General features: G+C 30.5%; 11 protein-coding genes across 11 annotated transcripts, besides 2 other annotated features; 4 read left to right on the forward strand and 7 right to left on the reverse strand.

Annotated features, from left to right (window-relative positions):
* Positions 1-80: 80 nt before the first annotated feature.
* On the reverse strand, positions 81-700 carry TVAGG3_0389610 (protein tyrosine phosphatase protein; the record flags this gene model as incomplete). The annotated part of the gene is made up of 1 exon (XM_001319398.1): positions 158-700. One exon carries the CDS (start codon positions 698-700, stop codon positions 158-160), a length of 543 nt encoding a protein of 180 aa, XP_001319433.1.
* Positions 701-1,240: 540 nt separating this feature from the next.
* Positions 1,241-2,387, forward strand: TVAGG3_0389620 (regulation of vesicle fusion; the record flags this gene model as incomplete). Its single annotated transcript, XM_001319399.1, has 1 exon — positions 1,253-2,329. One exon carries the CDS (start codon positions 1,253-1,255, stop codon positions 2,327-2,329), a length of 1,077 nt encoding a protein of 358 aa, XP_001319434.1.
* A 435-nt stretch (positions 2,388-2,822) lies between these two features.
* On the forward strand, positions 2,823-3,368 carry TVAGG3_0389630 (ubiquitin-conjugating enzyme family; the record flags this gene model as incomplete). The annotated part of the gene is made up of 1 exon (XM_001319400.2): positions 2,823-3,311. One exon carries the CDS (start codon positions 2,823-2,825, stop codon positions 3,309-3,311), a length of 489 nt encoding a protein of 162 aa, XP_001319435.1.
* A 150-nt stretch (positions 3,369-3,518) lies between these two features.
* Positions 3,519-4,517, reverse strand: TVAGG3_0389640 (protein kinase protein; the record flags this gene model as incomplete). The annotated part of the gene is made up of 1 exon (XM_001319401.1): positions 3,519-4,517. One exon carries the CDS (start codon positions 4,515-4,517, stop codon positions 3,519-3,521), a length of 999 nt encoding a protein of 332 aa, XP_001319436.1.
* Positions 4,518-4,701: 184 nt separating this feature from the next.
* TVAGG3_0389650 (surface antigen family) lies at positions 4,702-6,545 on the reverse strand (the record flags this gene model as incomplete). Its single annotated transcript, XM_001319402.1, has 1 exon — positions 4,968-6,032. The coding sequence occupies one exon, from the start codon at positions 6,030-6,032 to the stop codon at positions 4,968-4,970; it is 1,065 nt and encodes a 354-aa protein (XP_001319437.1).
* A 1,372-nt stretch (positions 6,546-7,917) lies between these two features.
* TVAGG3_0389660 (antigen BSP-related family) lies at positions 7,918-9,060 on the reverse strand (the record flags this gene model as incomplete). The annotated part of the gene is made up of 1 exon (XM_001319403.1): positions 7,918-9,060. The coding sequence occupies one exon, from the start codon at positions 9,058-9,060 to the stop codon at positions 7,918-7,920; it is 1,143 nt and encodes a 380-aa protein (XP_001319438.1).
* A 1,400-nt stretch (positions 9,061-10,460) lies between these two features.
* Positions 10,461-10,493: a mobile genetic element.
* A 162-nt stretch (positions 10,494-10,655) lies between these two features.
* Positions 10,656-10,782: a mobile genetic element.
* A 304-nt stretch (positions 10,783-11,086) lies between these two features.
* On the reverse strand, positions 11,087-12,438 carry TVAGG3_0389690 (uncharacterized protein; the record flags this gene model as incomplete). The annotated part of the gene is made up of 1 exon (XM_001319404.2): positions 11,107-12,432. The coding sequence occupies one exon, from the start codon at positions 12,430-12,432 to the stop codon at positions 11,107-11,109; it is 1,326 nt and encodes a 441-aa protein (XP_001319439.1).
* A 1,209-nt stretch (positions 12,439-13,647) lies between these two features.
* Positions 13,648-14,074, forward strand: TVAGG3_0389700 (uncharacterized protein; the record flags this gene model as incomplete). The annotated part of the gene is made up of 1 exon (XM_001319405.1): positions 13,653-13,964. One exon carries the CDS (start codon positions 13,653-13,655, stop codon positions 13,962-13,964), a length of 312 nt encoding a protein of 103 aa, XP_001319440.1.
* Positions 14,075-14,332: 258 nt separating this feature from the next.
* On the forward strand, positions 14,333-16,035 carry TVAGG3_0389710 (regulation of vesicle fusion; the record flags this gene model as incomplete). Its single annotated transcript, XM_001319406.1, has 1 exon — positions 14,334-16,022. One exon carries the CDS (start codon positions 14,334-14,336, stop codon positions 16,020-16,022), a length of 1,689 nt encoding a protein of 562 aa, XP_001319441.1.
* A 952-nt stretch (positions 16,036-16,987) lies between these two features.
* On the reverse strand, positions 16,988-17,919 carry TVAGG3_0389720 (myeloid leukemia factor family; the record flags this gene model as incomplete). The annotated part of the gene is made up of 1 exon (XM_001319407.2): positions 17,008-17,919. One exon carries the CDS (start codon positions 17,917-17,919, stop codon positions 17,008-17,010), a length of 912 nt encoding a protein of 303 aa, XP_001319442.1.
* A 301-nt stretch (positions 17,920-18,220) lies between these two features.
* TVAGG3_0389730 (biological adhesion protein) lies at positions 18,221-20,915 on the reverse strand (the record flags this gene model as incomplete). Its single annotated transcript, XM_001319408.1, has 1 exon — positions 18,283-20,910. One exon carries the CDS (start codon positions 20,908-20,910, stop codon positions 18,283-18,285), a length of 2,628 nt encoding a protein of 875 aa, XP_001319443.1.
* Positions 20,916-21,706: the final 791 nt, after the last annotated feature.

The following is a 21,706-nucleotide window of genomic DNA, read 5'->3' on the forward strand; positions in this document are numbered from 1 at the left end:
AAGCAATTTATGTAAATTGAGCATCTGCTTATTGATTCTTATTTATAATGAAAAGAGTTTATTATATTTATAAGAGATAATGATGGTATAATTTTGAAACAACGAAAATAATAGAATATAGAAAAGTTTTACAGTAACATTATCAACAAAAATATCATTATGCTCCATTAAGGAAGCTATTTTCTGGTATTTCAATCAGATCGAAGTCAAAAAGTTCAACGTAGTTAATATTTTGTGTTTGTGGTATTTCAGAACTAAATCTTCTGAACTCATCAAGTATGCTACTAACATTCCATTTTTGTAGTCTCCTCAGACAACCAATAACTGTACAAACTAAGAGTTCTGATGGAGATGATATTAAAACAGGTAGATTATCATTATCTAATATATATTGCAATGTCATTTTTACGAGTTCATCCAATTGAGTTCTCCATAAAATTCGATTTGTATTTGAACGTGTTGGAATTCGAATATAAGATATTTCCCTGTTGTTGAAATACTCTGTAATTCTTGGATGTGGTGAGTCGTCACCCAAGAAAAGAACTGTTTTGAAGCTGTAAAGATCTAAAAATGAAAAATGAGTTGGAGAGAGTGCACCGCATCGAAAAATTTTGTCTGTAACTATTCCAAAGAAGTCCGGAGGTTCCAAAAATTGTGATTGGAATTCAGCATCTTCCTGTGGAAGTATTTGTTTCTTCATCTGAATTTAAAAAGTGACATTTGTAAATGTAATGATGGTTTGATGCTGAATAGAATAACATTTTGGCTTGATATATTGTGAATAGCAATAAATCCTTGTGTGTATTGCATATGATAAGCAATCCACTGATTATTTTATAATTTTTGAAATTCTTCGAAATTTTCCATTCATGGAAGAAGGCTTACAAATACAATATAATAAATATCATATTGTTAAATAATGGATCTATTATTCATTGCCAGATCCCTGAGTTTTTTAGAATGTCTCTATTTTGGATACAAATTAGAAAATAGAATTGGAGGTTTTACTCGAAAAGGGTTCCCTAGTTGTGTGGATGAAAAATTATAAACTCGGGAAAACGAAGCGATCAATTTAGATCATGAAAGCAGAACTTGCTGAAATCAACGGTTTGAATTGAATTGAAAATTTAACTTCTTGAAAACGCAAAAATAGAGTAGGATGAGTAAGGATCTATATTTAAACCAAGTCGGTTTTTATTTTTTTATCAAATGTATTCAATTTCATTTTTATTTTAATTCTGACAAATCCAAAATGAGCAAAAAGGAACTCGATTTCATTATTTTCCCGCTTGTTCAACCAAATCCAGAAGAAACACCTATAGACAAAACTATCATATCTACAATTTGCGAGCAAACTCTTGAAGACTACCCACCAGAAGATCGAGCATTAGCATGGATGGTAATGTTGGGTTTATATCCGTCAAATCCAAACAAATGGGAAAGTGAAAAGCGTGAAAGTATACAAAATTACTGGCAATTTGTTGATGAATTTGGTGTCAGAGATTGGCATACGAAGACTTTTGATAAAGCACATAAACAACAGCAATTTGATGTTCCAAATAAGCCACTAATGCATCAAATCTTCGTTGATATTCTGCGTACCGCGAGACAAATTATGTTTTTCCCTCCCGAAGAACCAAATCCAAATTCTCTTTTAACACCAGATTTAGCACCATTTGAGGGATATATGCGCAGAATTGAACGAGTTCTTTATGTTTTTGCCAATTTCAATGTTGGGTTAAGTTACACACAGGGGTTTAATGAGCTTGTAACTCCGATGTATTATGTGTTGCTTAAGTCAACACATCTATTTAGAAACAACCAAGATGATATTGAAGGTTTGGCTTTCACAATGTTACAATTACTCATCACTTCGACACCAATTCATGAAATGTATACAACACAAGACAAGTCATCCATTATTTTGCATAAATTATCTGAATTTACAGATATTTTGAAGCGCCATATCCCAACCGTCCATAATCAGCTCGAAGCACTTAATATTCATCCAGCAACATATTGCTACAAATGGTTTAATTTGTTATTTGCTCAAGAATATGATATGCCTTCAATTTTGCCAATTTGGGACTTATTATTTGCCCATGTAGATGAAATTCTTGAATATGCATTCTATTTTGGAGTTGCACAAATTAAGATTGTTGAAGATAGACTTATTGGTGCAAAATTCTCGGTTGCGCTTCAAGCTCTTCAAAATCTTCAAATCGGCGATCCTGGAAAATGCATTAAGCTTGCACTAGAATACTATGAGAAGGACCACAAAGTTTCCTTCAAAGAAAAATTCAAATCATTCTTCCGTTCCTCTGTATAATTTTAAAAAATTATTTGTATGTTTTAGATATTATATATAAATCATAATGACATCTCTATTTCTCTAGTATATTCCTATTTGCAAATGGATTATCGATATTATCTATTTATAAATAAACATGAATGAATTTTTGTTAATGATGCCTTTAAACAAGGAAAATTGCCATATAAATAGTAGAATAGTAGAATAAGGATACATAGTCACATTAAGGTGGGTTATTGGAATGTGAATTTGGTGTTGAAGTAATAATCAAGCAAAAAGGAACCATGGGCTAAGGGTTTTCAGAGCTAATAGAGATATATCCGATAATAAGTTCTCATTGGAATCACAAATTAATACGAAAAATTACAATTAATAATTTCGATCAGCCTTCAACATCGGTCCTTCCAAAGCATTGAGTAGCATGAGTTCTCAACTTTTATTGGCTTATTTTTGGTTTTCCCTCCGCATTCTTATGAAATCTGTTTACCAATAAAAAAAATTCTATTTTTGAATGCAAGATCAAGCTTCTTTTGCTATTCAAAGGCTTACAGAAGAGCGTTCAAGATGGCGTAAAGACCATCCTGCAGGCTTCATTGCTCGTCCTATCAAGCAGAGAAATGGAAATCTCGATCTTTTTAACTGGGAATGCTTAATTCCTGGTCCAGAAAAAAGCCTTTGGGAAGGTGGATTTTATAGATTGCTCTTATCATTCCCAACATCATACCCAATCAACGCTCCTATTGCAAAATTCGACCCAATCGTTCCTCATGTGAATGTATTTCCATCAGGAAAGGTTTGCTTATCAATTCTTACAGATGGATGGAAACCATCTATCAACCTTAGACAGATTCTTGTAGGAATTCAAAAACTTTTGATTGAGCCAAATCCAGAGAGCCCTGCACATCAAGTTAACTACGATAACTACATGATGAACAGGCCATTATACGATGCAAACATTAAAGAATGCGCTAAGATGCATACAAAGAATACTTTAGATTAAATTTGATACCAAACAAAACTATAACAATAGAGTTTGCTAAACACTAAAGATGTGCTGTTTCTAAATTAATTTACTTAGTTTCCTTTTTTTTACAATTTTTATTTTTTCCGAATTTCCGGGAATTTTTAGATTTCGGTATCATTACATGATTCTGATCTAAAAAGAAAGATACTAACAATATTTATATAATATAAAAACAAAAAAAAATTAATTAATACGACAGCCTTCATCGAGGGCACTTAAAGTTAAACTATAATCGTCCTCTTCTTCATCATCTTCTTCCTCTTCGAATTTTCCTGTTCCAAACAGGTACTCATCGAACGCATTCCAAAGAATATCATCATTCTTTGTATTGTATTTATCTGCTGCATCTCTTAACTGCCTCTCGATTCTATCATAGTCTGGGTCATCTTCGTACTTAAGTTCTTGAAGATAATTGTAGATATTTTTGAGTTGTGAAGGCATATTTAAAAGAATTTCAGATTGTGTAACTCTTTGTCGTAATCTGACAACGTCACTTCGTTGTCCACCGCACGCCCATGGTAATTTCCCTTGTACAAACTCGACAATCATATAAAACCATGACATTAAATCATCGCAACGCCCAAGGTCGCAGCCTTTGAGCGCATTGTCTGAGGCATACATCGTAGTGCCTACAAACCCTATCCCGTTGTTAACAGGAAATGGTTTTCCAGTAGAAGGGTCGATATGTTTTTTTGCAAATCCGAAATCTATCAAAACAATTGGTTGAGTATTTTTAATACGTCGATATACAAAATTGCTTGGTTTTACATCTCTGTGAATATATCCTTTCTGATGCAGTTTTTTCAGAAGTCGAAAAGTTTCGTGAGCAATTGGGACAACAAACATCATGGGAAACTTCCTTCCTGGTAATAATCTGCGTAATTGCGATAATGATTTGCCGTATAAGTCCATAACAAACCATTTGAATTGATCTGTGCCACCAGTTGCTAAAACTGTTGGATATTCTGGTGAGGAAAGTTTTCTTAGTACTTTGACTTCATGCTGAAGCGTAGGTCTCTTTTTTTGCAAGATTTCAGCTTTAAATGCGAACATTTTGTTTGATTTATTGTGAGTTACGATATAAACATCACCATATCCGCCATGTCCGATCTGTTTGCCTATTGTGAAATTTCCCACGGTTGTTCCTTCCTTCAGAACAACTCGTGGAGGCTTTTCAGACATATTACGACGATAGAAAGATTTTTAGAAAATAGTGGTGTGAAGTGATGATAATTTTTCGGTTTATTAATTAAATTTCAACCATTTTCATTGACAATTTATAACAAAATATGATTTAATTGCCTTATAAGTTAAAAGTATACTTTTTCATAATAATTTGGCATATGAAGTTCAAAATTTGGTAAAATGAGAATCTAATTTTTTACTAAATAAACAAAGCAATCTTAAAAATTAAGAAAGCAATACTATTATTCGTTTGAGAGTGTTAATAGGTAATAATTTTGTTCAATAATTTAGTAGTTTCATAACACTAATTCACAGAAAAATTGTGAGCAAAGTATTCAAGATTGGACCCTGGATTTTTTGAATAGTATACTTTTTTGGAGTTTCATTCTTTGCAAACAAGAATCTTTCAATTTATATTGAATTTTTGAAGTATATGAATCACATTTTTCAACGTCTTCTGAATATTTTTTGTTGGTTAATCATGAAAATTGGATCTGTTACATCAATATCTGAAATATTGATGTAATTAATAACATCAAGTGTGATGGGATCGATTTTTGAAATTGGATTTCCGTTGTGAACATAAACAGATCGATGTCCAAAAAATGGTTTGCAGCTGTCTGATAAAGTTGTTTGACTTGTGATATATAAATGACTCCTCTTTGGAAATGCACGTGATGAAGTTTCATTAATATTAAATCGTCCTGGAATATATATATTTAATTTGTTTTGAACTTTGTAAAATGTATTTAGAGCAAATCCGATTTTGTTATAATTACTTTCAAATCCAATTGTTGTTAGATTTGAACAATATTCAAATGCATTAAATTGAATGGTTGATATACTTGATGGGAAGGTAATACTTGTTAATGATGAACAATGACTAAATGCTTTCCATACAATGGTATTGACATTGTTTGGAAGAGAAATATATGTTAGAGATGTGCAATAACTGAATGTCTCTCGATTTATTGTCTCTATGTTTTGAGGTAATGTTATCGTTAATAAAGATGTACAATAACTAAATACACCATAACCAATATCTGTAACACTATTTGGTATTGAAATGCTTGTTAATGATGTACAAAAACTAAATGTTTCTATACCAATTGTTGTCATACTCTCTGGTATTGTAATATTTGTTAATGATGTACAATGACTAAAGGCATTCATGTCAATCGTTTTGACACTATTTGGAATTATAATAGTTGTTAATGATCTACAATATCGAAATAAGGCAAATTCAATTTGAGTTAAATAGTTAGGAAGTATAATATTATCTAATGATGAACAATTACAAAATGCTTCAAAATGAATTTGTAAAATAAATTGTGGAAAATAAATTGTTTTCAATGAAATACAATTTCGAAATGCGTTATTACTGATCTCATTTAATGAACTTGGAAGAATAATTGATGATAATTTATAACATCCGTTGAAGGCATTGTCATATATTACTTTTAATTCATTGTTTACAACAATGTTATCTAATGTTTCACATGATGTAAGCATATATGAAGTTATAAAAATGAAATTTGGTGGTAGAGTTATTGTTTTAATTGATTTACATCCTTCAAGTGCATGTTCTGCAATATCTATTACACTATCTGGAATATCAAATGTTTGTAAATTTATATTGAAGTAAAAACAATATTTTCCAATCATTGAAACTTTGGGAGGAAGAAATATTGATTTCAAGTCATAATATTCTTGAAATAATGAAGCATTAAGTAATTTGAGTTTTTGACAATTTCTGAAATCTGCTGATTCAAGACTTGTGTTGAAGAAACTAAATTCGTTAATATTTTCAATTTGGCTATTTTCAGAGAAATTAAGAGATGTTATTGTGTTCTTACAATCTTTAAATGCATAATTTTCTTCGCTTTCGCTATAAATTTTTTTAACATTCTGAGGAATCACTACATCTCCAGATAAATCTGGAGAGCATCCAATCAAAACTTCATCATTCTCATCCCTATACCTAAAATATTCGGTATTGAAGCTATGATAAAAGAAAAAATAAATCAAAATCAAAAAAAAAATGTTTGTATGATGTAAAATTTTAGCCACTCAAAATAATGTTGAACTCAGTTTACTTTGATTCCGTTATTAGATTAATAGCTGGTATCCACTAAAACCGATAGCGTGCTATATTCAATATATCAGACATAAATGTAAAAATTTGTTGAAGCTTATCATATAATAAAAATAAAAATTTTAGTGGAAAAAAGCAAAAATAATTCCAGAAGCACGTTATAGTTGGTCAGAACTTTTTTTACATATGGAAATTGATTTATCCATTGATATTAATCTTGATTTTAAACTTCTTATATGCACTAAACATTATAATGACATGAAATATACGCAATTAGTGCTACAAAATCGAAGCATAATCACTTGATGTTATAAATTAATTCCTGAAATTAGAATCTGTAAATAAGATAGATTTTGTTTTCTAATTAAAATCATTTTCACTTTTTATTAAGATTTGATGACTTAAAGTGACTAAGATTCCATAAATATGAAACAAAATTAGCTGAAATTAAATACAATTATACTTTATTGTATCGAAGCATGAACTGTGACCTAATTTACTTATTTGTTACATTCTTATTAAGGAAAATGAATATTTTTACCTAATTTAGATTTTTCCTAAGATAAAAAAAAATGCAAACATTATGTATTAGTTAAAAAGCAGGCCTTAGTGTTGTCATCATGAACAATCAGGTTACTGTTATTTAAAGAGGAACACTTCTGATATATGAGAATTTTTAATAATCAAACATATACTTTGAATTTAACTTTTACATATATAGTGTTTAAGTGGGGAACTTTGATATTTTTTTCCACACCATAGTAGTTTCACTTTTTGCATATGAACACTATATCGATTCTGGAAAAAATGGTGAAAGAACACCATAAATGATAATAAAAAAAAGCATGAGATTCGCACGAAATTAGGATAGTAGGCACCGTCATGAATAGCAAATGCATATTGCACCGACAAATTATACGGGAAACAAATATAATCTCTCCAAAAATATTTTGAAAAACCAAAAATAAAAAAATTTTATTTCCATATTAACCAGATTTTTTTACCTTGGGGTACGTTTCCCAGCGGTTATTAACCAGAATCGGCCATCTTAAGATAATTTCCTTATAAGCTGACTGCATACTTTTGCATAATAATTTGGCATATGAAGTTCAAAATTTGGTAAAATGAGAATCTAATTTTTTACTAAATAAACAAAGCAATCTTAAAAATTAAGAAAGCACTACTATTATTCTTTTATGCGAGTTAATAAACAGTAATAAGTAATGCTTTGGGGTTTCATTCTTTGTAAATGAGAATCTTTCAATTTATATTGAATTTTTAAATTAGATACAACATATTTTTTCAACGTCTCCTGTATATTTTTCCATGGTCGAAATAGGAGATTGATTCTGTTAATGAAATATTTGTAATATCTGTAATATTGATATAATTAATAACATCAAGTGTTTTGGTATAGATTATTGAATCAGCATCTTCATTGTGAACATAAACAGATCGATATCCAAATAACATTTTGCATCTGTCTGATAAAGTTGTTTGACCTGTAATATATAAATGACTTCTCTTTGGAAATGCACGAGATTTAGCTTCATTAATATTAAATTGTCCTGGAATATATATATTTAATTTGTTTTGAACTTTGTAAAATGGATTTTCTTCAAATTTGATGTAGTTATAATTATTTTCAAATCTAATTGTTCTTAAATTTGTACAATATTCAAATGCATTAAATTGAATGGTTGAAATACTTGATGGGAAGGTAATACTTGTTAATGATGAACAATGACTAAATGCTTTCCATACAATGGTATTGACATTGTTTGGAAGAGAAATATATGTTAGAGATGTGCAATAACTGAATGTCTCTAGATTTATTGTCCCTATGTATTGAGGTAATGTTATGGAAAATAAAGATGAACAATAACTAAATGCTGCATCGCCAATATCCTGAACACTATCTGGTATTGAAATACTTGTTAATTTTGTACAATAAATAAATGCTTTATTATCAATTTTTGAGATAGTTTCTGGTATTGAAATTCTTGTTAATGATGTGCAATTACTAAATGTTTCTGCTGCAATTGTTGTAACAATATTTGGAATTTTAATATTTGTTAATGATGTACAGTAACTAAACGCATTCATGTCAATTTCCGTGACACTATCTGGAATTGTAATAGTTGTTAATGATGTACAATATCGAAATAATGCAAATTCAATTTTGCCTACATAGTTAGGAAATTTAATATTATCTAATGATGAACAATTTGAAAATGCTTCAAATTTAATTTGAAAAATTAATTCTGGAAAATGAATTGTTTTCAATGAAATACAATTTCGAAATGCGTTATTACTGATCTCATTTAATGAACTTGGAAGAATAATTGATGATAATTTATAACATCCGTTGAAGGCATTGTCATATATTTTTTCTAATATATCGTTTAAAACAATGTTTTCTAATGTTTCACATGATGTAAGCATATATGAAGTTATAACACGGAGATTTGGTGGTAGAATCACTGTTTTAATTGATTTACAGCCTTCAAGTGCATGTATTTCAATATATTGTACACTATCTGGAATATCAAATGTTTGTAAATTTATATTGAAGTAAAAACAATATTCTTTAATACCTATAAGACCGGGAGGAAGAAAAATTGATTTCAAGTCATAACATTCTTGAAATAATGAAGCACTAAGTAATGTGAGTTTTTGACAATTTCTGAAATCTGCTGATTCAAGACTTGTGTTGAAGAAACTAAATTTGTAAATATTTTCAATTTGACTATTTTCAGAGAAATTAAGAGATGTTATTGTGTTCTTACAATCTTTAAATGCATAATTTTCTTTACTTTCGCTATAAATTTTTTTAACATTCTGAGGAATCACTACATCTCCAGATAAATCTGGAGAGCATCCAATCAAAACTTCATCATTCTCATCCCTATACCTATAATATTCGGTATTGGAGCTATAATAAAAGAAAAAATAGATCAGAATCAAAATAAGTCAGAAATAAAAAAAATGTTTGTTTGATGTATAATTTTAAGCACTCAAAATAAATTAGATCTCAGTTCACTCTGATTCTGATATTAGATCGATTGTTTGAATTCACCACTAACGTGCTCTATCCAAAATCAGATCAAAATGTAAATTAGTCCCTTTTTCTTTTTCTATAGAACCGTTAAAAGTGTAAAAAAGGTATTAAATTTGTTGAAGTTTATCATATGATAAAAATAATATTTTTAGGGAAAAATGCAAAAATAATTCTGCAAACACGTTATTGTTGCTCAGAATTTTTTTTTTCATATGGAGATTGATTTATTCATTGATATTAATCTTGATTTTAAACTTCTTATATGCACTAAACATTATAATGACATGAAATATACGCAATTAGTGCTACAAAATCGAAGCATAATCACTTGATGTTATAAATTAATTCCTGAAATTAGAATTTGTAAATAAGGCTAATTTTGTTCTCTAATTAAAATTGATTTCATTTTTTATTAAGAAGAGATCAATTAAAGTGGCTAAGATTCCATAAAATGAAACAAAATTAGCTGAAATTAAGTGTAATTATACTTTATTGTATCAAACATGCATTATTACTTAATTTACTTATTCGTTACATTCTTATTAAGGAAAATGAATATTTTTTACTTAATTTAGATTTTTCCTAAGATAAAAAATGCAAACATTATGTATTAAGTTAAAATATGCATTCATAGTTGTCATCATGAACAATCTGGCTACTTTTATTGAAAGAGAAACACTTCTGATAAATGAGAATTTTTACTTTTAAATTTAACTTTGTACGATAGTTTTTAGAATTTCCATCTGGTAGAATTTGACATTATGAATTGAAATGAGATATTTCATTAAGGGGGCACTTACCACTTTCTGACATTATCTCAATTTTTTTTTGACACACAAGCTTTCTCTCCCAATATTCTAAGATCAAAAGTTAATATTTTTGGTCAGGAGAAAGTAACTATTAATCATTATATAGTGCCTAATATGGATGTTATAGGTTTTTGCTGTTAAAATAAAGATATATTGATTTTTAAAGAGCTTAAGGGTGCACATACGCCCCTATGACAGGGCCTTCAATTCAGATATTTAAGGCTAATTTTCAATGGTGCTTCACGCCAGTTGTCAAAAAATTTGAATTAAAGTCAGATGGGTGTAGGTGCAGCCTTAGAAAAAGGCCAAATTCCATATGAGTTTTATTTTGAATTGCGTGTAGTTAAATATCATTGCCTTCTGACTTATTAAATAGAGTAGCGAATTGAATTCGGTTTATAAGTATTTATTATTTATGGAAGAAAAGTGGGAATTATCTAACCTATAAATAATCAATAATGTGTATGACTTTTCGCCCAGCCAAAAGGATCGCATTTTTGAGAAGGTTTTACATGATATTTGTTGACAAATGCCATGTAAAACCTTCTCAATTGTTTTTCGAGATTTTCCCGTGTATTTACCCTAAAATTAAAAAAAAGAGTTTATACAATTATTATATTTTTATTCTTCTTTATTATCATCATCATCTTGATTGAATAAAACTTCAAATATTTTCTCAAATTGTTCATCACGGGTTGTTTTATCCGAAATTTGTGATGTTGCTTCAATTGATATCATCAAAAGTGGATTATTGAAATACTGAATAACAGCGTCGTAATGCAAATCGGCTGGTGTGTCCTTTAAATTCATAACACTGCGTTGTGTCTTCAACAAATCATAAAGATTTCCTGTAATCTTTAAATCAATCAATTTTTTGGAGAATGGAGTTGTTTGTGTGTAAGTTGTTTTTGTTTCTGGTTCGGGTAATTCTTCATCTTTCTTGACACCAAGTTTTTGAAGACAATAATCCAGATATTCATTGAGTTTTGGCAAATACTTGAAATTTGGTTTAATTTTTTGAATTTCATTTTTGTGAACGATCAAGTTATTGACATAGAGCCAGCTTGCTTGAATATGGTTTTCCATGTTTGTAAGGAGATGACAATTAAAATTAATCTTGTTCCAAAGTAGACTTGTTTGATTGAATTTTTTAACTTTTTGTATTATCAGATAACCGATATTTTTAAGCATTCCTTCATCCGAAATAGTCTTGAGAACAGAGAGAGCAACAAGAGCAGCACGAGAGGAGTAGTATGGAAGGAGTTCTGCGTATTTATTAATGATTTCATCGTCGCTCAAATTTTGACATTCGAAAATTATTTTTGGAATGTCGTAATTTGAAGCATCTTTGATTGCATTAATGTTCTCGAGGCATGTAAAGGGGAAGTTACTTGCGGCATCTTCAAGAGTCTTGAAATGTTCTCGATTTCTTCTTATTGATGTATCAATCATTGGGGAATAGTATTTACCATCAATATTACATCCTATATTTACTTTGATCTTGTTTGATCTTAATACAGTAGCTTCATGAATGAGATCAAAGAAAATAAAATTCGCTCTTGGAGCATAAAATAGGCTGCCGAGTACTTTCTTAATATCACCATCAGGTTGAATTATAATAAATCCGTCTTCAAGGTTCGTATATTGTTCTTGTTTTGGATCAATTTTGAATTTACGCAGATTTGGAAAATCTCTAAAGCATTGAGCAATCTCAATGACAGCAAGATCATTAAAACCGAATTGCTTTAATGATCTATCAGTGTGAACTGCGAAAGTTTTATACATTTGTTTATTATTTTTTAATTCCTCGATTTCATTGTTAATGTAATTGATAAATTCTTGCTTGTTTTGATTTTTGTATACTATTTTATGTACATTTCCGGTAATTGGGCATATGCATGTTTCTGGTAAACTCATTGATGAAGTCAGAAAAAATTTTTGACTCATTTTTTGTCAATAATGTATGTGAAATGACTTTATATGCCGGGAAATTCTTTCCGTATAAATTATGGTTTTGTATAGATAATATTCTGCGCAAAAATATTCACTGATGTTATTTCCTAACAATTTTTCTCATTTCAATCAAATTCACTGGTAAATCATAAAAATATTTAACAAGAGAGTGATATCTCTAAATGTTTATATTATTAAAGTGACAATCTAATAGAGAATAAAGTTTTTTCTTCTTCTTTGTTTTTTTTTTTAATCTTTTATCCAAGCCAAATAAGATTGAGAAATATAGGTTCTCAAATGGAATTATAACTTTTGATATCCATCTTAAACCATAAACAGTTAAATTATAACGTGGGTGATTTTTCACCCAGCCATAAGGATCACACTTTTGAGAGTTTTACATGGTATTTGCCGGCAAATGCCATGTAAAGTTATCTCAAATATTTTAGGGTAAATGCACCGGCAACCCCTGGGAAATAATTGAGAATAAATTACATGGCATTTGCCGGCAAATGCCATGTAAAACTCTCAAAAGTTCAGCCCCTTACGGCTGGGTGAAAAATCACCCACGTTATGGGTAAAATCGAAAATGTTGAAAATCCTCGTATTTTGAAGATTGAGTTGAAAATGCATTAGTTTTGTCTAATCATTATTATGTAAGAACTTGTAAATTTCGCTAAATAAATTTTGAGCATCTTCATTTGAGCTAAGTGAAATAAGAAACTCGTTGTTATCTGTTCTGATGTATAAAAGATTGTCTTTGACTGATATTTTTGTATTTTTTTCGATCTTTAGAATTAAATCTTTCAAATCAATGTAGCTAATGTCATTTAACATAACAAGGATGATTTGATTTGGATTTCTTGTAATTGCCGTAAACAAACAGCCTGATATTTTCAGCTTTTTCCATTCATATTCAACACGAACATATGAATTACAATCAGAATAGGAGCTTAAATAGTTTCCAATACTCCTATCTACTCGTTTCTGAAGTGTTCCGATATTTATTTTTCTTACAATTTCATTTTCCTTATCAGTATCAATCATTTGAAAAATAAAAATATCTGAATTTCAATCACTGTTATTATAAGTGTGTCCAACAAGACATCCAAATATGTAAATGAACCAGATGGAAGAAAATATTTACGTTTAGAAAAATTTAGAGGAAGTTCCTCTCTTTTTTTTTCGTTTCAAAATTTTTTCTTGGAAAGACAATGGAGAATTCAAGCAGAAACTACAAGCCGCATACAGAGAAATCGACAGCTGCACGCGAGAATTTTATCTCTCAGCTCAGAGAAGTGAGAGTTAACGAAAATTTAAGCCAAAATGTAGGAATTTCAGATCAAATTGACCGAATGATCGAACAAGAGAATGAAATGCAGTTGGCTGAACTAGAGCAAAACATCATTAACGAAGAGGAATACTATGCACGAATGGCTGCTTTCAATGACTATCTTGATTCATTATCACCTGAAGAAAGAGCAGTAGTTGCCAATCAGCAAAGTTTCTTATCAGATTCTGACTGATTCTTATTATAAATCAATCAAAAATGAAAGAAAATTTAAAACCACGATATTATTTAGAATTTTAATCAAGAGTCAATATACAATCTATTCAGAGGTAACTTTGACACTGCTTTATACTTGTTTGTTACAATAAAAGATTACATTTTTTATTTGAAATTTTATTTATGAAATTTGATAATTGAGATTAGAGATACTATGTTTTTTGCTTACCTATAATTTAAATTTATAACTAGGACTCATATAAAGCAATAATATGATTGGGGTATTTTAATCTGCCAAAATATCATCTCAATTCAATTGTAAAATTTGTTTTCACGATCAATAAGGCTTTGTAAATTCTTAATTTTTTTAAGATTTTATTATTTTGAAATGAGTGAACCCCGGATTACAATTGCAATTCTTGAAGATGTTACAGAACAACTTTCTCCGACTTCTAGTGTCAGAGGTAATATAACGCTATGTTCTGTAGGCGAAGCTTTTCAATTATACTTTACTTTACTAGAAAATTCATCAAAATCATGGGTTGTCAACGCCATGATCGACCCATCATCTTTAGAATCGAATAATTGGGTAGCTGGACAGCAATTCCTCATTAATATTCTTTCAGTTGAATTTTTCACTCTTTCATCAGATCCTCTGCGCTTTATAATTTCGCCAAAAGGCAAAGAAAACCGAGAATTTATCATAAATCAGTCTCATGGTACTAATTTTACTGAATTTCTCGAACAAATAATCATTCATGGCATAGCTTTACCGACAGCGAAGCTTAATTTATCGTTAGAAGTATACAGCCATACATACAAAAGCTTATTCCCATTCCATCCATTGCACTTGTCGATAACTTATGACAGTCATATTGAAAATCTCTTTAACAACATTACAGAATTCGCATCCAATGTTATTATGCAGTATGAAGCAATGAATGCGATCCCATCTGATTTACTTGTTGCAATTGCATCCTTTGCTGTCAGTGACGGACAAAGAGCGATAAACAGAATCATTGTACCAAAATACAAACGACTTACTGCCGATGATTTAAAGACTCTTTATGATTCTGAAGGCAGATTCCTTGATTTCGAGTTATTAAAGAAAAGAATTTCAAATTCAGGTTTAGATAGCAATTGTTTACCAGAACTCTTACCATTCTTAACAGGTATATACCAACCTCATAGTACTTTCGCTGAAAGAGAAGAGATTAAAAAAGATTTAATCAAACAATACAAAATGCTTCAAGTTCAGTACAATCAGATGTCAAAGGAACAAAAGGAAAACAACAATCTCTTCTTCCCTTTGTCTATTGTCATCAGAAACGACGTACATCGTACAGATCGCGAACTTAAAGCCTTCAGAAATGACAAAGGCGAAGGTCTGAAGATTCTTTCGGAACTGTTGAACTGTTATCTACTTTACAGACCAGACGTTTCTTATCTCCAAGGCATGAATGACTTAATTGTTCCTTTCTTACACGCGTATATACCTGATTGGGATGAAAACGGTACTCCTCTATGCGATAATCTTGTAGATAAGCTTGCTATGGTGTTTTGGACCTATGACGGAATGATAAATTCGTTAGGTCATGATTATTTCTTGCCAAACTTAACGAAAATGTGCAGAACTGTAACTAATACCGCTGTAAAGGTCATTAAGAAATTCAGTCCTATCACATATCTCTTCTTTAAGTTAAGTGGAAACACAGATTTGGTTTTTACTTATTCTGAATACGTTTTGATATACAAACGTTCATTCAGCGATATTTGGTATTTATGGCTAGGCATGTTATGCATGGAAAATCCTAAGCACGCGTTGTATTTACTTACTGCTGCTGTAATCATCAAAATTTTCCCTGGAATCGCTGCTCTCCCTGAATGGTCAATGGCAACAATGATGGGAAGTTACCAAGCAAACCTGTCCAACGTCAAAACTTCTGATGTCATCCCATTAATGCTTTATTTGGAGAGATTTGAGAAAACAGACATTTACGAAGAGGTTGATAAGACTGAAATACAGCCATTTAACTCAACAAGATTCTTTAAGGGAGGAATTCTTCCATCAAATTAAGTTTTATTATTTTTTTATTATAAATGTTAATCTATTTTTATTATTTATATTTCATACGATATCAATATTATTCAAAAGATATGTAGTCAAATTATTCATATAGAACTGATATTTGTAACTTATGTGAAAATGTATAATAAATTTTCATTTCAATTTAGTACAATACGTAAATTCTCATGGATTTTGGAATTTTGATATAAATTGAAAAATATGACAATAAAAAGGAATAAAAGATGAGAATTCAGTAGTAAAATTTAATTGCTTTCGAATGTAATTTATACCTGCTGAATTCTACTAAGATATTTCAATTGTAAATAGGAAATTTAACGAAGAATAAGGGAAGAATACGTAAAATGTTCATTTTGAAATGTGGGTGTGTATGTCTGATGATTGTGATTATAGTTGTTGATCAAAATATCTTTTATTAGCCAAAAATACAATTTTAAATTTATAAACTGGATATGAGCTCGAAATTGCCATGATTAACCTTGAGGCAGGCTTCCTGTATAATATCGAACTTTGCGATATTTCCAAAAAAAAATTCAAAATCATGAAAATGCTTTGAAATCTAACATTTTTGATTTTAAAAAAACGAAAATTGAAATTTTTTTGGAAAATTTCTTAGTCCATTTAAATTTTTCATATATTGTGCTGAACAAATCAAGAAATAAAATCGGAAAAATTGTTTCATTTTATATATTATTTTGATTAATTATGCAGAAATTACATTAAAACCATTTCATTATTTCTCAATATTCACTTAAACAATATTTCATCAAAATATCTATACTACATTCATTACTTAACTATATACTAACAAAAGTTAACAGATAATGGCTAAATATAACATATCTTCAAGAGAATTAAGCATTTTCGCCACATTGTAATGTGATTTTCAAGTATTGATTTTGGAAACTGCCATTCATTCATTTCAAAACCAAATATATTCAAAAAATTCAACTATATTTAAATAAAATTAAATTATTTACTCAACAGGAAAAGCTTTGATCCAATTTGCTTTGAATTCTTCTAAATCTGCATCAGTAAGATTCTTCTTTGACTCAAATTCTTCAACTTCACCATCTGGGTACATTACTCTCTTAAGAGACATTGACTTATCACCAATCTCCCTAGTTTCTGTAACAATGATAATTCCTGTATTTTCATTACGTTCTGTACGGATTACATGCTTGAAACCACCCTTCTTTGTTATTGTACGTGTTTCACATGTGAATTCATCATCATCTTCTTCAGGTCTAGCTGGAATAACTTCCTTTGGCTTCTGTTCAATGACTTCCTTCTCTTCTAACTTTGGAAGTTCCTCGGACTTTGATTGCTTGATTGATGATTCTGGTTCTACTTTTGCTTCTTCTAACACTGGAGTTTCTTCAAGCTTTGGTAATTCTTCAGAGAATGATGGAGAGATCTTCATTGGTTCTGGAACTTCTTCTGGTTTCTCTTCAGACTTTGGAGCTTCGACTTCTTCCTTAGTTTCTTCGACCTTTAGAGCTTCAATGTCGGTCTTCTCAGTTTCAATTGGAGTTGCAGATTCATTAGATGGAATAACAGCTTCTTCTGGAGCCTTTGGAGCTTCTTCTTGTTTCTTGTCTTCAACTGGTTTCTCTTCTTCCTTGGCTGGAATTTCTTCTTTAGGAGATTCTTCTGATTTAGCTTCTTGTTCCTTTTGAGACTTAGCTAATCTCTTCTCAGCTCTTGTCTTCTTGTTCTTCTTATTAGCCTTGGAACCGTTTGATGTGAAGTAGAAGTACATTTCTGGGACATCGAAATCTGAGAGCCAGAGATCTTCTAACATTCTTTGTCTTTGCATAGCACGAGCGACCTCGAAGAGTGATGGAACTCTTCTATAGAGTATTGGACTGTCGAATATATCAAACATCGATAAAAATGAAGTGATATCAGAGATTTTTCCTTTTCCAGAAAAATTTCAAAAGAAAACTGGCCGGCCAGAATTTTGACACTCCATAAAATTTTCATCAATCGCCGGACAAATATCAAGCGAAAATTGGCTGACTACTTATACCATGCGAGATTTGAAGAATTTTAGGATCCGAAATGCAATAATCTATAATATAGAGTTTAATTATTTCATCAATTTTAATTAGTATAGGTTTTCAGTAATATATTTATACTTTCGCATAATAAGTCCTTTTCTTGTTAAAAATCATATGTATTTTCGAAAAAAAATAAGAATACCTAAAATTTACAAAGAATAATTAAAGAATCAAACAAAACAAATGAATTAATGATCTGTTAAACAGCAAGTGGGAGTCGATGATTGGAACATTTTGAATTTTTCAAGATCCTTTTGAGCTTGAATCAACAATTGATCCAAATTCTGTTCATCAAACACATTATGATTAATACTATACACTTGTCCAATAGTCCGCAATACAGAATCTACCAAATTTTTCTTCTGCTCATTGAATTCCTGTTTAATTTGGTTTGCTCTCTCTTGAATCTTTGATTCAATGACCAAAGCTTGTGCAGCTATCTGGTTCTGCGAGTTCTGTTTCTCTTTTACAGCTTTATCCTTTGCTGCTGCTAATTGGACTTCAAGAGCTTTCTGTGTCGCACATAATTTCGCATTTTCACTTGACAATTTTTGAATTTCCTTTTCGGAATCTGCCAAGTTTTGGATTAGTTTTTGAGTGTTTTCTGTTGCTTCTTTAGCTTTATTTGCAAGCTGTGCATTTGATTGTTCCAGCATTGCCTTAGAAGCTTCGTAATTCGACTTGCATTTCTCCATTTCCAGCTGATGATTTGTTTTCAAAGCTTTTATGATTTTCTTCGATTTCTGGAATTTTCTTTCGTTTTCTTCAGCAACTTGTGTGAGCTGGAGACTGAGTTCTTCGAGCATCTTTCTATGAGCATTCTCTTGCTTCTTTAATGCTCTTTGTTGGATAGCTGCTGCTCCTTCAAGTTGATTCTGTAATTGCGAAATTTGTTCATTCAATGATTTGATTTGGTTCTGTTTGTTTTGGATGTCCATTTCGAGTTCTGTTTCTTTTTCGCCATTGCATCTTGCCAATGCATCGGTTAACTGTTTATTGAGGGACTTGATTTCTGTGTCTTTAGCTCTGATGTCGTTTTCCATGACATTGACTTTCACTTCCAAAATTTCTCTTTCATTTGAAAGTGTGTCAACTTGCAATTGCAGCTTTTCTAATGCAACTTGGCATGTGTTGTCTGCTTTGTTCTGTTGCAATAAAGCTGCTTGAGACTGTTTTAGACTCTTTCTGAGTTGTGTTCTTGCTGTAGAAAGTTTTTCAATCTGTTCTTTGTAGTCATCAATTAACAATGGAATTTCATCAGCTTTCTGGACACCAAGGGATTCAATGATTGGCTGGAATTCATGTGCTTGTTCTGCAGCAATTGTTGCTTTGTTTAATTGCCTTCTAAGTTGGATATTTAACAAGAATTGTGTCATGAAAAGTGACATTGTTTCTTCATTTGGACTCAAAAGTCTTTGAAGGGTTGCAATTCTTTGTTCTTGGTCATCAGCGAAGAAGAAGTATGAAGGAATGTATTTAGAGTTACTTGCTGCAATCTCTTTGATGAGAGGATCAACTTCAGAACATTTTTGGGCAACAAAAGAAATGAAACTTCTGTCTTCTTTGATTCCTGATGTTCTTGAGAGTTGTGTTTCATTTGATGCAAGGTTCTTGAGTTCTTTGATGATTGCATTAAGGAATTCTAGATTCATCTCTGCTTTCTTCTCTGATTCTGTTGAAATTGTTTCAAATTTCGCCTTTTCTTCTTGTAATTCTGAAACTGTTGATTCTAATTGAGCAATTCTCTTTTGTGATTCATTTAATATGAGTTGGATGCGTTGTTGTGGCTGATAATGCTCATATTTAACAATTTTTTGAGTTTCATTTCCAAGAGCTCCTTCAAATGGAATATTTAAGCCGGAAAGAGAGAATGATGGCTCTGGGAACATCTTGAAATTCTTCGATTGAACCTGTTGTTGTCTTGCTTTCAAAGAATCAAGTTCCGATTTCATTGAAAAAGTTGTTGTTTCTGTCTTGCATAAAACACAATGTGATTTCTGAAGGAGCTGAACAAGAGTATCACGCTGTTCTGTTAATTGCTCGATTTCAGAAAGTTGAGATTTGATTGTATCTTCAAGAACTGAAATACTCTCCATTTTAACTTTAAGATCATCATTAAGACGTCCAATAGCATTAGAATTACCGCCTTGAATAGCTTGTTGGGTACCGACTTGTAACTTAAGATCGTCGATTTCCTGCTTTAGAAGCTTATTTTCAGCTGATATGTTTTGTATTCTACGTTCATTATCTGTAATCGAAACTTTAAGTTGTTGATTTGCTGTGTTTGCTGCTGATAATTTATCACAAATTCGTTTCTTCTTTTTCATAAGCTTTTGCAATTCGATTCCGACTGCTTCTGCCAATTCTTGCTTTTTACCGAGCTCTGCAACAATATCATCCCTTTCTTTTCTAAGGCGAAGATTCTTATCGTTGAGTTTTTGATTGCTAGAAACTGCTTCGTTGTATTGATTCTTAGCCTTTGTAATCTCTTCTTTTAATGCTTTTTCATTCTCTTCCTTTTGGTTAGATAATAATTGTAATTGCTTTGTTAATTTCTTATTTTGCTCTGTTGTTTCTGTTACTTTTTCTTGGAGTGATTGAATTTGTTGTCCCATCGATGATATCGAATTCTTATATGTTAATGCTTCTTTGAGCTGATTTTTGACCGTTTCTAATGAAGATTGAAGTTGACTGTTCATTTCCTGAAGCCTTTCGTTTTTGTAAGTTAAATCTTGAACAGTAATAGACTTATCCTGATCAGGAATAACTAAATCTTCCTTCTCAGTATTGTAAGAACTCGAACTCAAATCCTCCATTTTTTTCTAAGATTATTTAATTTTTAAACGGTGCCCTTTCAATTTTGAAAAGTGTCAGCCAATCATGATTACTACAATGTAAAAATGATATACACCAATTTCTATGATGAAAACAAGAATCATCAAATGAGAGTCAACTATTTCTTCTATAAACATTGATGAATAAATCCAATTTCTTTTAATTTTAAACAATCCTCTGATGATATGATATGTTCACATTTTATTTCAACAAAAATAATGATATCAGAGCACAAATGACATATTACAGCTATCAATATGTTCATAATCTCAAAAGCTTTATATAATGAGGAAACTGATAGAGTTTGAAGAATGAAAGAAGTTGTCATCATAATGTCTCATTCTATAATAGTTAGAATTAATTTTAGATATTTCTTTCGTATAAAAAGCAAAAAGTAATTAAAAATGTAATAAGGTTTAATAACAAGGGATGATAGGCATATGGTTTTAAATATGAATACTAAATATCCGCCTGGAAATACTTTGGTTTTGTTGAAAAACGGTAAATGATGACACACAATGAAATTTCAATTGGACAGAATGACTAGGAATAAATATATTAAATTGTATCCAATTGGCTAAATTCAAATGTATCATCACCTAAAATTGCCCGAGTATATTCTATATCATTATCATTGTTAGCTTTCTTCTGCCTTTTAATTAAATAATATATTGCAATTGCGAGTAAAATGATTAATATTATAACAATTATAGTGGCTACAACACCATAATCGATATCGTGTGAAGATTTAGTTGATTTTGCTGTATGTGCAGTTGG

This window comes from Trichomonas vaginalis, chromosome V, assembly GCF_026262505.1.
Source record: "Trichomonas vaginalis G3 chromosome V, whole genome shotgun sequence".
Lineage (NCBI taxonomy): Eukaryota > Parabasalia > Trichomonadida > Trichomonadidae > Trichomonas > Trichomonas vaginalis.